The 15,924-nt window shown below is 29.3% G+C and overlaps 1 protein-coding gene across 2 annotated transcripts in view; it reads left to right on the top strand.

Annotated features, from left to right (window-relative positions):
• The first annotated feature begins 4,820 nt into the window (after positions 1-4,820).
• LOC123304648 (RB1-inducible coiled-coil protein 1) overlaps positions 4,821-15,924 on the top strand; it is a 43,780-nt gene continuing 32,676 nt past the window's right edge. For both annotated transcript variants that reach the window (XM_044886375.1, XM_044886376.1), the window contains exons 1-2: positions 4,821-5,040; positions 12,559-12,805. In XM_044886375.1, coding sequence (XP_044742310.1) covers positions 12,738-12,805 — 68 coding nt within the window. In that variant the 5' untranslated portion in view covers positions 4,821-5,040; positions 12,559-12,737. The remainder of the gene's footprint in view (positions 5,041-12,558; positions 12,806-15,924) is intronic.

The following is a 15,924-nucleotide window of genomic DNA, read 5'->3' as shown; positions in this document are numbered from 1 at the left end:
GGGATTAAACTACACGATTCCATGGATTTGAGTCTAGAGTCTAGACTAGGCGACTCCACCTGTTTTGAAATGGACGTGGTGATTTGAAAAGTAGATCGATTCAGGAGAAATGTGAACTGGCTATAATCATCTTACTAGAATTTTCCTTCTGAAAATACAAAAATGTGAGTAAAAAACTTCGACAAATAAATACCAATGGTTAATAAAGAAAATAATTAAATATCCTCAGTAAATACTTAATTTTATTTTCGTAATTGATTAAATTACAAACAAATAATGTAGCTCAATTCAAATGTAATAAGTAATAACTGTGCATGGCGGCAGAGAAGTGTACAATTTTAAAAACGTTATAAAACCTAAATTCATCAATTTTTTCAAATCATTTTTTTACTATCTTAAAATACATCTATATATATATAGGAGACTTTCTATAGATATAGATAGTCACTCATCACGATATCTCTGGAACTATAAGACCTAGAGACTTGAAATTTGGCAGGAATATTCCTTTTGCCATGCAGAGGTCAGCTAAGAACGGATTTTACAAAATTCCACCCACAAGGGGGGTTGCGGGGGTGTCCATGAATAAAAAATTCATGTTTTTAAATTATGGCTTTTAATAGTTCAAAACTTGGTCAGAATGTTTTAAATTACATTTAGAAATTTTTTTAACCTTCGGAGGGTAGAAAGGTGTAGCGAGAAAGTGGGAAGGAAATATCGAATATTTACAAATATACCTAAGTGGGGTATCAAATAAAAGAGCATGACGTGTACATTACAAAACTGTTATCCAACGCAAGGAAATGTGGAGGGAAGGGTGCAAGTGGGGATGTTGCCCAGAAAAGCGGGTATATTTTACGCCACGCAAAGCGGGCGGGAAACAGCTAGTACATATATAAAAAAAACATCCAAGCAACTTATGTAAATTGTATTTTCAAGTAAATAACAAATTGTATTTTTAACTTATTTAGGTAAATTATATTTCAAGCAACTTAAATTGATAAATTATATACAAAAGGCATTTATGAAAATTAACTAAATTAATCTAAATTTAACAAATAACTGCAGTAAAATGATGTTTATTCAGGCGATATTATTCATAATTTGAACCTCTTGTCATTTCTTCTAAGTTGTACCTCTTGCCATTTCTGCTAATGAGGAAATATCAATGAGTTTTTTTGCTTTAATAATTTAATTAAAGTAACAAACAGCAGAGAAAAATTTATTTTTCGAATAACAATAAAAAAAACCAAGATAAATGCCATCAAAGATTTGTTTGTATCTCTTTCTAGCAAAACAGAATTTATGATGGAGTTCTTATGGAAAATATGAACGCCAGGGCCTGGAAGTGTATCACGACTACTGCAGGAGCTGTCACAGTGGAGAGGAGGAGGATACAATGTCTCATCTTTTCTGTCACTGCCCAGCTTTTGTCATGAGGAGATGGACTTACTTGAGCCAGCCTCTCTTTGATGACCTCTCCGACCTAAAGGCCGTCAGCGTTAAAGCTCTTCTGCTGTTCTTAAACAGCTCCAAATGGTTCATGGAGTAGTGGCCGGGGATGGGTCAGCCCTTTTTCCGTATCACAACGGATCCTATGGTCTAAGTGTGTCCCACCCCAGGATAGCCACTCTAACCTAACCTCTGGAAAATATAGTATATGACGTCAAATAGTATGTCCGATCTCTTTGTTTAACATCTGTCTAATTAGTAGTTTAAAATGCTTATATCATTCATATTTCTTGGCTGATTTTAACTTCAATTTCACTTTTTGACAGCTCTTTTACGGCATTTTTATGTATTATTAAAAAGATGGTGAACAAATAATTTGGAAATATTAGTGGGTTTTTGATTTACAGCGTTTTAAAAATTGCACACTAGTCTTGCCCATCCTATTCTTTAAGGTGATGAAAAAATAATCTGCATTTTAAGATGGTGAAAAAATAATTTGGAAAATTGATAAGTTTTTGTTTTACACCGTTTTCAAAATCGCATACTTGCCTGTCCCTTCCTGTCTTTATATTTAGGTTTGATAACGAAAGTGAATTCAATTATTTATTATTTATTAATAATCACATAAAAATAAATTAATTTTCAAACAATATAACAATACACATTCGTATCATATTATTGAGAAATTTATTATTATTGTTTGAATTCAGAATATTTTAATATTATTAAATTATTGTTATTTTGGTTTACCAATATAGGAATGTATGATAATTTTATTTAGGTCTATCGAAAATGAATGTTATATATGATGTATTGCGAGTATTATCATAATTATTTTGCAATTTAAATTGATTAATAATTATTTAGCTCGGGTACACGTGAAGCGTTCATTAAATTGTAGTTCATTGATATTGACATTTGTACAGTTATTCAAATATATATTATAATTTCGGCAGAAAGGGAAAATTTTAATTAAATTGAACAGCAAGCCTTGGAACTCTCAATAGTCCAAGAATATGAAAAGACACTACAGATGAATATGCCGAAAATATTACTTCTCCATTATCTAGTCTATTAAATATAGATTTGTGGTTGACCTTAAAAAAAGGCGAGAATTGTACAGCAATTTTAAAAAGTACAGTAAATTTAAACACTGAAGAAATTCAAAATAGAGCAAGTACCTATGTAAGAAACGATGTATTCTGGTGATTTAGAAAAGTGCTTTTTGTCGAATGTCTACGTTCTTATTTAACAGCGATATCTCTAACCGGAGATCTATCCCAAACAACAAACACGATTTTACATGTTCTAAGAAATGGAAAACTTGAAAATAAAGATTTTCTAGACTAATCAAAGATTTTTATTGATAGATTTTTATTACAAGAGGGTGAAATTCTTTGAAACTGCTCACGAGCGCATGGTTTGTTAATTCGCCTCTGGTGATAACTAATTCTCGGTCATATCTTAAGAAGACCATTTATTTTCCATAAATATAAAAACGTAAAAAAGAGGACATTTCTTAAATTTTAAGATCCAGTGCAGTTATCCGATTTCAAAATGATATATGGTACTGCTCCTGTGGGCGATCTCGTGGAGGACTTCTTAAAAAAAATGTCTGGCGGTGAGCACCATATCTCTGGTTTGGATTATCTTAAATGAAAAGTCAAATTTCTTCAAAAAATTCCCAACTTCAAAGTGGTCTAAAACTCTAAACTATCGAAATAATTTACAGAAATCTTATTACTTTGATTAAAAGCTAGGGAAAATATCTAAGAAGATTGTGTAAAAATTCGAAACCGATCGATTGAGCCGCTTCGTAGGAATCTTTCTTACCGATTTTGAAAACGCTTTTTCGAAAAAAATGCGTTTAAGGATTCAAAAGACGTTTTCACTCGGTTAAATTTTTTTTTTTGATGCGTTTATCTTTGTGAATAGTTCTTGGATCAACTTGAAATTTTGAAAGAATGTACTTAAATATATGTATTCAAATAAAATTCCGGAAAAAAATCGATTCTTTGGAAATTCTAACTGGATATAACCCCTTTAACAATTCGAATTAAACGAATATCCACTATTCTAACTCTTAAGTCAGCTGAACTCGGTTTAAGTCAGCACGGGTTGCCCTTTTTAAGTACCTGAGATTCTTTTCTAAGACTAATATTCTTATAAAATTTTATAATTTTAAGTCTTCATAACATTTAAATGAGAAGTGATTGGCGGTTTATCTGAATAGACATACGAATAAAAAAAAATTTTATTTGATCAAACTTTAAAAATTAATAAAAAAAGAGTTTAGTTACAGTTTTTTTTTTCAGGACTATGCATCTCATAGTCGAAACGTATCTCCAATAAGAAACAATATTTCGAATGACTGTTCCATAATGCAATCCTAATCAAACCACTCAAATATACTTAACATTTAAAAATAAATGACCCAGAAAAAAGATAAATAAACAAATATTATTTAAGACTACTTCTACACGGCAGATAGTATATATGAGAATGTAAACACAAAATTCATTCAAATTGCGTATACATTTAGTATTATTAATAAGTACGTATATTTTTATTAAAATAATGTTAGTATTAAACACGCGCCTACCACGGAACACTTGAAAAATGTAAAACTCGTGTTGAATAATTTTTATAGTTTAGTATGATTTTAGTCAATCTGAGTAACAGACACACATGCAGATATGAAGCATAAATAAGTTCTGTTAGCAAACCGCCAAATTAATACATCTAAGCTAGTAATTTGAATTAATTTAAGTGTATTTAAAAACGCAAAAATGATATTTAAACAAAAACGCAATATGGTTTTTTAATTAAGGTAATGATAACTACGTAAATCCTTCTTTTATACATCCCATTGTTGCGCCTTTTCAAGAATACTCAACCACGTTTCGTGAAATTAATTTCATTTTTAAATTCCTCAAGGTTGAAATTTTGAAGCTATTTTGTTTTATTTAATTATGAAACGTTTAAAATTCGTGCAGTGAAATTTAAAATTTTCAGGGTCGAATGCATTAGATTGCATGTAAAATAAGTAATAAAGTGATTTATATATCATATATTAAGTGTATAAAATAAATTTATTTTATTAAAATAAAGTGATTTCAAAATTAGATTTCTGTGTTTATTATGATTTTAAAACATTGATTTTTTTATTTATTTTGCATATTAGTTCTTTATTTGTACATACAATGGAAGTTTGGCGCTACTATACACGATACAGCTAATGCCATCTAGTGAAGAATGATAAAAATGGAGATGGTTTTTGTTAGTAAATAAAATATATGCATATTAAATAATAAAATGGAAGGGGAATATTTCCCTGTCAGCTGATGGTCAATTATGTGACCGCACCGTTTGTGTATATACACTTTGTTGTCTGAATCAAAAATTCTTTGTTTTAAATATTTCAATTAAATATTTTTTTAATGTTTTAAAAGTGTAATTGTGTTGTAGTGTTTACACGAAACCAGCTGCTTTTTTTTTGCCATTTGAATTATGTGAACGATATGTCAGTGTTTCAACTGGCAAATCGGGCGATGGCAACAAATCTGCAAAGTTCTACTGACAATAATCGTATGTTAAAAAATTATTGATCTGTTATTGTTTTTGGTGTGTGAGTGTTGAATGTGTTTATATATTTGAGATTTTTTTTTCACTTGCATTATTATTATTTTTGTGATTGTTTTAATATTATGGTGACTGTTTGTCTAGTTGATAATTTGACCTCGAAATAGATTAATAAAAAAATATTACCTATGTTGTAACTAAGTATATCTATCTTTAGGCTGTTTTTAATTTGCGTGTTACGTTTGTTTTTCTGTATGGTACAAACAAAGTAGGAAAATGTAGCAAAGAAAATTTTTTTGTGAAATTCTTAACGTAATGACTCAATCATCATGACAAATGAGTTTGAATTTGAACCCCCATAAATAGAATGTTAAAATTACATCATTTTTTTTCTGAACGTTTCAGGAAATGTTTCGTTTCTTTAAAGGTTATTTAGGTGAGATCAAAAATATCATAATTTAATTCTCCTTCCTAAAAATTTGCTACATTTAACGTTATCTCCGAATATTCGTCGATAGGTTGGAATTTTTTTATGAATCGGTACAAATTGTGGGTGAATTTTTTTATTTGAATTGATTGAATAAAAAACTTGTTCGAAAGTTACGTAAATTTTAATTTGTTATCAGACTTGATGTTGTCCGGCATTTTTTCTAGGCTAGTTTGTTTTAGGTATTTTACTTTCTCTTCAGAAATATAAAAAAAACAATTATATTTTATTAATTTATCAGCTCTATATTAAGTAAGTTATTAATTATATATTTTTTATTAATTAAAAATGGCAATAAATATAATTGAAAACATATGTGGAGATGAGATTAAATTATTTCCTGTGACCTGTCATAATTTTTATATTTCAAAATAAAAACATTTATCTGTTTGTACAGCTCGATAGTGGCATTAGTTCAAAACGTGTTTGTAAAAAGTTCAAATCATTTGTTTACAATTTTTTATTTTCAAAACAATAAATAATAAAAACGATAAACTAGATAATATTAAAATACACAAAAGTTTGTTGATTTATTTTTGTTATAAAATGTCAAATCACTTTTCAATTAATTTAGTGTGTTAAGAATTAAGTTCAGTTTTTCAGTCTAATTTATAGTTGAGAATAATGCTGATATTTTAAAAGAAATCTTAGCAGAAACTCTGAGAAATTGCATCAGAAATAAATATTCTAGGTTAACATTTTCAAATTTTCGGAACGTCACCGGTTACTTACTTTTTGTTATTGACCGTGAACATTTCTTGTTAAAAAGAATACGACACGTCCTTGTCCGGTACAAGTTATTCCTGTTAATCCTGTTATTATGAGTAAACGGGACACGGTATAGCGAATCAGCTGCTTTTAGTGAAAGTTTTTGTTAAAATATTCTGATTTGTAAAGCTTTTAAATTAAAAAGGATATCAAATTAAAAAGGCTCGTTAAAAATTGTTCGAAAAAATGACTCCTGTTAACTTACTGATTTTAATTGTTGATATTCGTATTTTAAGTATTGGAGCTTTTGTGTCCTGCGGGAACACCTGAAATGAAACATCTAATTTTTACGGGTTTATGGTTGTTTTTACGTTATATTGAGGTTTGATGTATTAAAAGAGTAAGAGTAAAAGTATAGACTTCGTTTTCTGATACTGTCTTATTCCATCGTTTCTCCAGCTTTTCCTTGGAGCGTCATTTTGGAAATGGATATACGGACACTATCGCCTGTTGAGCGTGTGTCTCACGTTAAGATAATTTGAAGTAGATAATTAGCGTGAACAGGATATTATTTAAGTTTTTGGAGGAAAAATTAGTAGTTTTTCCCGCTGATTGCGTTCATTCACTGATCCACTGATTAGCCATGTCTTTAATGGGGCCGAGTTAGTACGGGTGTGTGGGTTTTTTGGCTATCGCTGTGATTATGTTCATTTACTGATCTTCAAAAAATCTGAGAAAAAACCAGAAAGTTCGATTTTCTAGCGTGTTTGGTATAAAGACCGAGGTGAACCCGAGATCTGATCGTGTGTTGTATACTATTTTTTTTAATCTCTTTATCTCCTAGTCTAATTATCTATTCTTATAACCGTTTAAACAACGATGTTTGCATAGCTCCAATCAAATTCTTTTAAAGCATCAAATATGACGGTTGCTTTGATTGCAATGCTACTATGGATTGCACAACTATAAGAGCAACTTATTTATCAATTGATTGAAAAAATAACAAGCGATTAAAGTCGTTCTTTCCAGTCATTAAAGTGCTGAGGGAGACCAAGACCATAGTTATTTTGGTTTTAATCTAGACGATTATGTCTTGGTGTTAGTCTTAGTTTTGGTATTGCAAAAATATGTCTGAGTCTTGCAGAGTTGAGTCTTGGTCTTATCCAATCGAGTCTTGTTTTTGTCCAATCGAGTCTTGCATCAACCATGCTTGAAACATGTTTTGATTGGGGTTTATTGTATTATTTCAGAATTTTTGAAGCCTTTTTTTTAATGAGCATAGCAACATTAATCAATTATCTACATATATTTAGTCTTGAGTCTTAAGCTTGCGCAAATAAGTCTTGGTCTGCAGAGTTAGATCTCGGATACCATCTTAGCCTTGGTCTTGAAAAATTTGCAAGACCTAGATAAATTTTACTCATCACACAAATTTTGATCATTATCAAACATCCTAAAATATTTTTCTGTTCACGTGAGAACAAATCAAAGTATTATTAACACGTTAGCGGGTGAATAGCTAATAACTAATGCTACGGTCATATTGAACCATACCCAGATCTGTTTTTAAAAAATTTTTGACAAAACTTGTTCAGCTGTTTGTAAATTATGAAAAATTATACTTGTCTGTGATGAATAAGAATTACATAAAAAAAGAAGTTAGTGAGAGCCTATTTATCAAAAAAAGGATAATCGTTATTTTTGTATTCGTAAAGATTGTTGGCTCCTATAAAAAAAAAATAATAATAACATCAACACAGGTAGAGAAAGAACGCATGGTCGGTTTAAAATAAAATATTTTAGAAAAAAAAAATTTTCAAAACAAGTTTTGAGTTTGTTATTGTTATTTCTCGGCTGATAAAACATCTTAGAAGGACAAGTGAAATATAAATTTTTGTTTTAAATTAAAAGACTGTATTGTGTTTGAATGTTACCGTATCAGATTTCAAAATTATCGATTTTATAAAAAAGAAAAGTTTTTTTTTCACTCTTAGTAAAAATGAGTTTCTTAATTGTAGTTTTAGATAAAAAAGTGATTAAAAATAAAATATCCAATCGAACAAATTTTATGTGCCCCACATATGATTTTTTTAAATGATTTGTTTTTGTTTATATAGTCTAGTCAAATTGGTAATTTTTTTTTGAAGAAATGTTTTACTAAATTGTGATTTTATAAATGTTTTAAAAAGAGTAAGTAAGAAAATTATAAAAAGTCGAGGAAAAGTTTTTGTCTGTAATTTTAATGAAAATCAGTAAATAGGGTAATTTTGATGCAAAAAATACAAAGATCGTATTCATTTTATGATTTAATACATAATTTCTAAGATATCGACTAAAATTGGTATACCAATATCCAAATATATATACAGGGTGTCCTGTGACTCGACGGACATAACTTAAGAGCGTAATCTTTGGAAAATTTTAAGACGAAAGTGCCTTATATACTTTTTTCCAAAACCCAATAGCTAAAGAGTTATGTGCACTGTTATGTCCTCAAAGATAATAGTTAAGAGGAGTAAACATAATAATAAATTAAACTTGTTTCTCTTCTGTTTTGCATTTTATTGTTTATGTTTTTTTTTATTTATTTTTTAATTTTTTAAGTAATTTGAAACAAATCAAGAATATGCCGATATTAACTTTACTTACGGATATTACGGATGCATATCTACATGAGTTTCTTGATCGAAGAATTTCTAACTTCTTTCTAGTTCACGAAGAAAAAATTTTAAATAACAGAATATTAAATTACTTTACTCAACAATGTCTTTACTTTATTGGTTAAATTTAATAGTGCCCATAACTCCTTAATTTTGGACAAAAATATATAAGACACTTTTGGCTTAAAATTGTCCAAGAAATACACTCTTAAGCTATGCCCATCGATGGACACCCTGTTTTGGATTTTTTTTAGCTTTTCCATTCGGTAAATCGCAATATTTTTTAACAAATTGCAAAAATCAAAATTCAATTCTTATGGCTAACGATTTTAAACTTTATTGTGGCCATCTGATATTTAAAAATTAGGCAAAATATTAATTATACTGAGGGACCTTTTGAAATTTCTTCTGAAGACTGGAACGGTTTTTGTGAGATTCATAATACTAAAAATGTAATATTATCGTGAAAATAACTTCAATAAAAATTGCTTTTAGCATCTAAAACACATAATACACTGAAAAAATATATTACAAAATTGTTGTATTGTTTTTGTTTGATTCCATTGAATATCGTCGTATCAAATTTCGAAATTATCGATTTGATATTAAAAAACTTTTTCCACTCTTGTAAAAGTTGTGTTTCATAATTTTAATTTAGATTAAAAAAGTGTTTTTTTTTTTAAAGGGAAAAAATGCCTTCAATCTAAAAAACTTTATTTAGTTGGCCTACATTTGGCTATGATTTATAAAAATGGTTTGTTTTTGTTTGAATAGTCTAGTCAAACTGGTAATTTTTCTAGATAAATATATAGATAAGTCAAAAGAGTCAATGTGTTGAATCAAAAACTGACTGCTTATTGTACTATCTAGTGGTCAAAATTTGATGTTGAAATTGTCCAAATTTAAATTTAAGTATCCTGTTCGTTTGGAGACAAGACCAAGCGGTCTCGCATACCCCCAGAGATCCTCCACAGAAAAAAAATTAACTTTTCCTCGTACATACAAAAACATTTTTCTCTTAGTTCCGGGTTGGAACTGAGACCACGGGAGCAAGTAAAAATTGTCTCAGATTTCATGTTTGCTTTGGGGGACAATGAATATGAGATCGGAGAGATTCTGTACTTATGCTCTCTAGATGTGTTATATACTATTTTTTGGTCGAAGTGTCAACCGTGGCGTAGAGTCGGAAAAAAACTAAGTTCGACTCTGGTTAAATGGACCCCCAGCAAAAATCTGCCTACGAACCAAAACAGTTGTAAATGCGATACTGAGACCAAAATTGTACTAACTTGAACAAAATTCTCTAGAGAATAGGTTCACTACTTGGAAGACGGCCTCCCGATGGCCCCAGTTTGTTATTTAAGGTCTCGCTAGATAGAAGATTTGTTTTCTGAAAATAAATTATTATCTAGATAGAGTCATTATAAAAACGAAATAGACCTAACAGAGTTTATAGTTTAGAAAAACCATTTTCAATTGTAGAATTACATGAAAAAAAAATTAAAAAAAATTTTTCTTTGTTTTTTAGCAAACTCTAGAAAAAAATAAAATTAAAAAACATGCAAGTTCTCTATTGTGTCAAAAACACACGGCCCTAAATATTTTCAGTCTCGGAAACTATTCTTCGAAAAATATTAATTCAATAAAAAACTATTTAATTGTACATTAAACTTAATTTTTTTTAAATTTATTTCTTAAAACCAATAAAATTTTAATATGAACCGTCACGCTCTGGGTGTTCTTTTTAACGATCGGTTAAATTTCTGATTAATGCACGACATATAACAGATCTGGCTGAGAATTAATTTGACTAAATTTTGTATTTAACTATTCGCAGAATATATAGTGCCAGGATTCTCCATATTTTTACGTAACTTGGAAAACTTAGTCCCACTCAAACTTTACTGAAAGTAGAATCAATTTTTTTGAATATCTTCCACTGAATCTTAAGCTACTTGAATGTCAAGTAGGTGATGCTGCGAAATTTTCGTTGCACTATAATAATCGAATCTTCGTTTTCTTACAATAGACGTCTGAATATAGAAAGATACAGAGAACGTTTGAGATATTTTTGTTTCCTTTTTAACCGACTTCAAACAAAAACGGAGGAGGTTATCAATTCGACTGTATTTTTTTTTATTATTATTATGTTTGTTATCTCAGAACTTTCGACTGGGTGAACCGATTTTGATGATTCTTTATCTATTTGAAAGCTCGTGCTTCCCGTGTGGTCCCATTTTATTTTCGTCCAGTTCTGACAACGGCATCTATGAGAAAACCGTAAAAATTGAATTAAATTAGCATTAAGTATGCACGACAAGAAGACGAATAACTCAATATCACGCCAACCGATTTCGATGATTCTTTTTTCAGTGACAAATTAGTTAGTGTACTTCAGATTCACTAAAAATCACTAAATAAAAAAAACTTTTAACAAAAAGGAAACCGACTTCAAAAGAAAAACTTTTCCAAAACAAATTATTATGCACTAAAAAGTAAAAAAATAATTTATAATATAATGTTGTTAAAATTATGGTTATTTTTGGAGTCGGTGTCACCCAAGGAAACAACTCTGACAGAACAGTTTGCTACATTAGCTTGGCTGACACCGACTCCAAAAAAAACAATAATTTTAACTACATTATATTATAAATTATTTTTTTACTTTTTAGTGCATATTAATTTGTTTTGGAAAAGTTTTTCTTTTGAAGTCGGTTTTCTTTTTGTTAAAAGTTTTTTTATTATTAAAAATATGACTATCTGTACAGTGACGTACTTATAAAAAATATTTGAATATGAGTAATTAAATGTATATTATCAAATAAATAAAAACAATAACTGAATGTGCCGCCACTGATCTGATTTGACATTAACAAATGCATTTTTATAGCTAAAATAAGTAATATTTTATTAGATACTTATTTCTATAATAAAAATTAAAAATGTTAATATGTTTATTCATAAAATGAGTGCGGACGCTAGCAGGGGTTCTTTGGGAACCGAAAGTTTTTACTCGAGATATAGGTCATTTCTAGGCCTGTGAAAATAGCATCCACAAGTACGAAATTTTAAAAAATTCCTGATTAGATTCATTTGTCCGCCTAAAATTAGCATTTTATAAAAATTCACATTTGGGGGTGCTATTTTCACAGGGAGCTGTTTCTTAGATTTTTTGATTGATAGGATAGATTTTTCTCGATAAAAAAAATATGTCGCGTAAAGGTTTTCTAAAGAACTATGGAACCATTATCGCATACTCAATTTTCGTATATTACACACTTTAAAACTATTTTGTAAAAGTGGACAATTTTGAAAGAAACAGATTGAAGTGGTGTCGAATTTCTATCTACAAACCCCACATACTATCGTTATATCTGAATATTGATTTCGAATATTACTAAAACTTGTTAATGCAAATACGATACAGATCCCTTGACAATTAGAAAATAGTCAATCTGGACGACCCCTGCTGGTACGAATAATATTCAAATTTTGTATTACTTTCCAATTACGTATACTTTCCCACATATTGTGAGAAAAGTATTATTATTAAAACTTTGACTGTCCCTGAAAATGGTTGATGAACAAAAATAATAAATTTATAAAATAATAATATTGTTGACAGCGTTTTATCATATAATTTTTAATAAACTTTTATTTTTGTTGCAGAGGAAGGAGTTGCAGTAAAACCATCGTATTATACTGCAAATCAACGTTACCTATGAGTTGGTACAATAGTTTTCCTAATTTTATTCCAACAAAGGTCAAATTTAATATTGACGTTGTTGTGTACTTGATTCCTTCAACAATTCATTATTCAGCAACAATAGAACAAGAATTCCTCAACAATGTTGTATGTATTCCATGTAGATCGAGGGACGTTAGTCACCTTCGATATGCAGCTATCGGTCGCATAGTAAGTAATTTTTATTTATATAACTATCTTGCATGTTAAAATCAATGAAATATAATTTGTTATTGATTATACAAAAGTTTATTAATATACTAGAAATTCTAAATATGATTAACCTGTAAAACACTGTCTTTTTTGGAGACTACGGTAGCTGAGTATCTAGTTTTTACAATGAAATAAAAAATTGTTCATTCGAGTCAGTCGAGTTGGGTTAGAGGATTTGTCTTGAGATTCAATGCTACTTTCTGTTAAAAATTCATTAACATTGCTTAATATTTTTCTTGAACTTTTAAGGTAGGAAACGATCGACCCTCGAATGTAGAGTGCTTGAATGTGTCTCTGTAATATTCAGTATACCTGGTCAAGCAAAAAGCGGTTTATTACAGAGATTATGTATATCTCAATCAATATCTCAAAAACGGTGTACTTTACGAAAAAAATCACAAGGGACCTAAAGTAGCTTTACTTGGTTCAAAAAAATTGTTATTTTACTGTTTCTGTGGAGGGGAGGAGAGGTATACAAAAATTGGGTTTCTGACAACATCTGGAATATTTATCTATAAGCTTTTCTGAACAAGAATCAATTGAACAAATGCGGTCCTCACAAATTTCCAAACTCAAAGAACTGCAACTCCTGTCCTACTACAGGATGTGGCTTATTTATTGTAAAAGCTAGTGTCTAAATTCTCTGAATTGTAACAATTTTCATAATAATCAGACAAAGTGAGATAATTAATTGCGACTAATTAAACTATTTTACAATTTTTGTTGTTGTAAATTTGCGTCTATGTCATTCCTTCCCCTACTATGTATGTAATATACGATGAATCGCCTGTGCCTAAGTGTTCTGTAACAGGATAAATTTATTGATATTTTATTGATTTATTTAATTATCTCGAAAAGTACTCATCAGAGCGAAATTTAGTAAGAAGCTTTTTTAATCGTCTTGTTATGCTTAATTCAGTAGAGGACTTTTCTACTATCGATTACAGAACACCCTGTATACAACTATTTTTTTTTATTTCTAAGATATCGCTTTCTTTCTCACTCCGATAAAAATACCTTAATAAAATAACTAATTAAAGTTGGAAAAACACCGACGTACTTTTTTTTGATATACAGTCAACTTAAGAAAAAAAATTTATTTGCAGTTACATGTAATTACCATGTTAGAATATCTACCACCTGCGTAATTTCAGTCAGTTGTTTCTAAGAAACACGTGTGATATGTCTTACATGATAATAAGTAGCGGCGTTCATTAACCCAGTAGCCCACACAAGAACTTCATTGATATTGTATTGATTAAATAAAATTGACCTTTTTATATCCTACGTATCCCTGTATATAAATCAATTTAAACAGTTCGATTAAAAACACTTGAGCTAGTAGCATTACGCGAATTAAGTCGTTATTGAAACTGTTTTTTAACCACATCGCGTTTTTTTTCGGTTTGTTTTATATGAGATTCTATTTAATCCCTAAAGTCTTCCCAAGTGAGATATAGAAAAATCTATATAAGACAGGCAGTTTTTCATGCCTAAATTTTATATAACTGAAACTGCATTTTTGCACTTTCTCCCTAAAAAACTTTTTTCTTTGTAAAGAAATTACGAAAAAGGGTTCGTCAGTTATTCACAAGCATAATTGAAAAGCTTGGCGAAAAAATGGAAAACTGCCTTTTCGGGATCCCTGTGCAGATTTTGACTCCTGTCTTACTGAAACACTAGATTTTATTTTTAATTTTTTTTAATCTAATTTTTGAAATGAAAAAAATTATTAATTTCTAAATAATTCAAAGTCTATTTGCTAAGTCCTATTTTCAAATTTTATAACTCTATATGAAAAACTGTAAGCTATTTCATACATTTTATCATCCGAAGACAATTTTTCTTACTGCTGGTCAATTTTGGTAACAAACTTATATTTAAAAAAAAATACATTCGAATAAAAAAAAAATTAAATAAAAAAACTATGAAAATCCGTAATAAAAATTGGAAATTCTCTTTAAAGGGTGGTGAATTTTGGCACCAATTTAGTTTAAAAAAAGTTGTTTGAAGGTCGTCAGGCTTGATAACTTTTAATATACATTATCTAACAAAATATAGAGATCGGTGCCAACAAACAAGCATACGAACTAAAATGCTCACAACGTATTGTGAGCAATACAACAAAAATCGAGCAATGACCGAATTCGTTTAATGCGAATTGAACAACTGTTTTAAAAATAAAATAAGTTTAAAACCACAATAAGTTTAAATAACTTAGATTTAACCTTGATATTACTAATTGAAAAATTTATACGAATAAAACTTTATTGAAAATTTAATACATATGTATTTTTGGAAAAATTGTTTGTTTTTGTTCGAAAATAATCATTCACCACCCCCCCCCTCTTTTTTTTTCATATAAAGCAGAAAACACACATTCGTCAATAACAATAATATTGTAATCAATTTTTGAATTATTAAAATTTATGTTTTTATTGCATTGAAGGCTGTTTATGAATTTTTTTTTTTAAATTAGCAAACCGTTGATAAAAATTTTCATTGTGCTACATAAAACCATTAGAGTCATTCAATAGCACAAGGTCGACGGAATATGTTCAAGATTTTGTTCATAATCCTAGCAAGATTTAATTGTAAACGAGAGATTTACCTGAATTAGGAGCTTTTGAATAGCCTGGAATGTTGCGTGCATGTGGGTATTGCTCCAAGCCGCAATATTGTACCAGGGTTACATTTCCCCTTACACTAAATCTTGTAATGATACACAGATTGATTAAAATACATCATATATTATACTTTTATGATATTTGCATCGTAAATTTTCAGATCTGCCAAAGAGAAAATATTGAAAACTAACTGCTAATCCAGCACCTAGCTCGAAAATGCAGGCAATTCAAAATCGTAAACCTAACCTAACCTTACCTTTGAGGTTATATTGACCTCGATTAGCATGAATTGCTTATTGCAGGTTGTACGGCAAATACACTTTCGATTAGTAGTGCACGTTGATGAAATTGCGATTCTATGCGATTTATATATTTTTTATTTTGATGAATTGACGCAAATGCACGTCAATATAACAGCTGCGGTAATAACACGAGATACAATCTTTACAG

This window comes from Chrysoperla carnea, chromosome 1, assembly GCF_905475395.1.
Source record: "Chrysoperla carnea chromosome 1, inChrCarn1.1, whole genome shotgun sequence".
NCBI classification, from domain to species: domain Eukaryota; kingdom Metazoa; phylum Arthropoda; class Insecta; order Neuroptera; family Chrysopidae; genus Chrysoperla; species Chrysoperla carnea.
The sequence above is the reverse complement of the archived record's forward strand: the minus strand, read 5'-3'. Positions and strand labels throughout refer to the sequence as shown.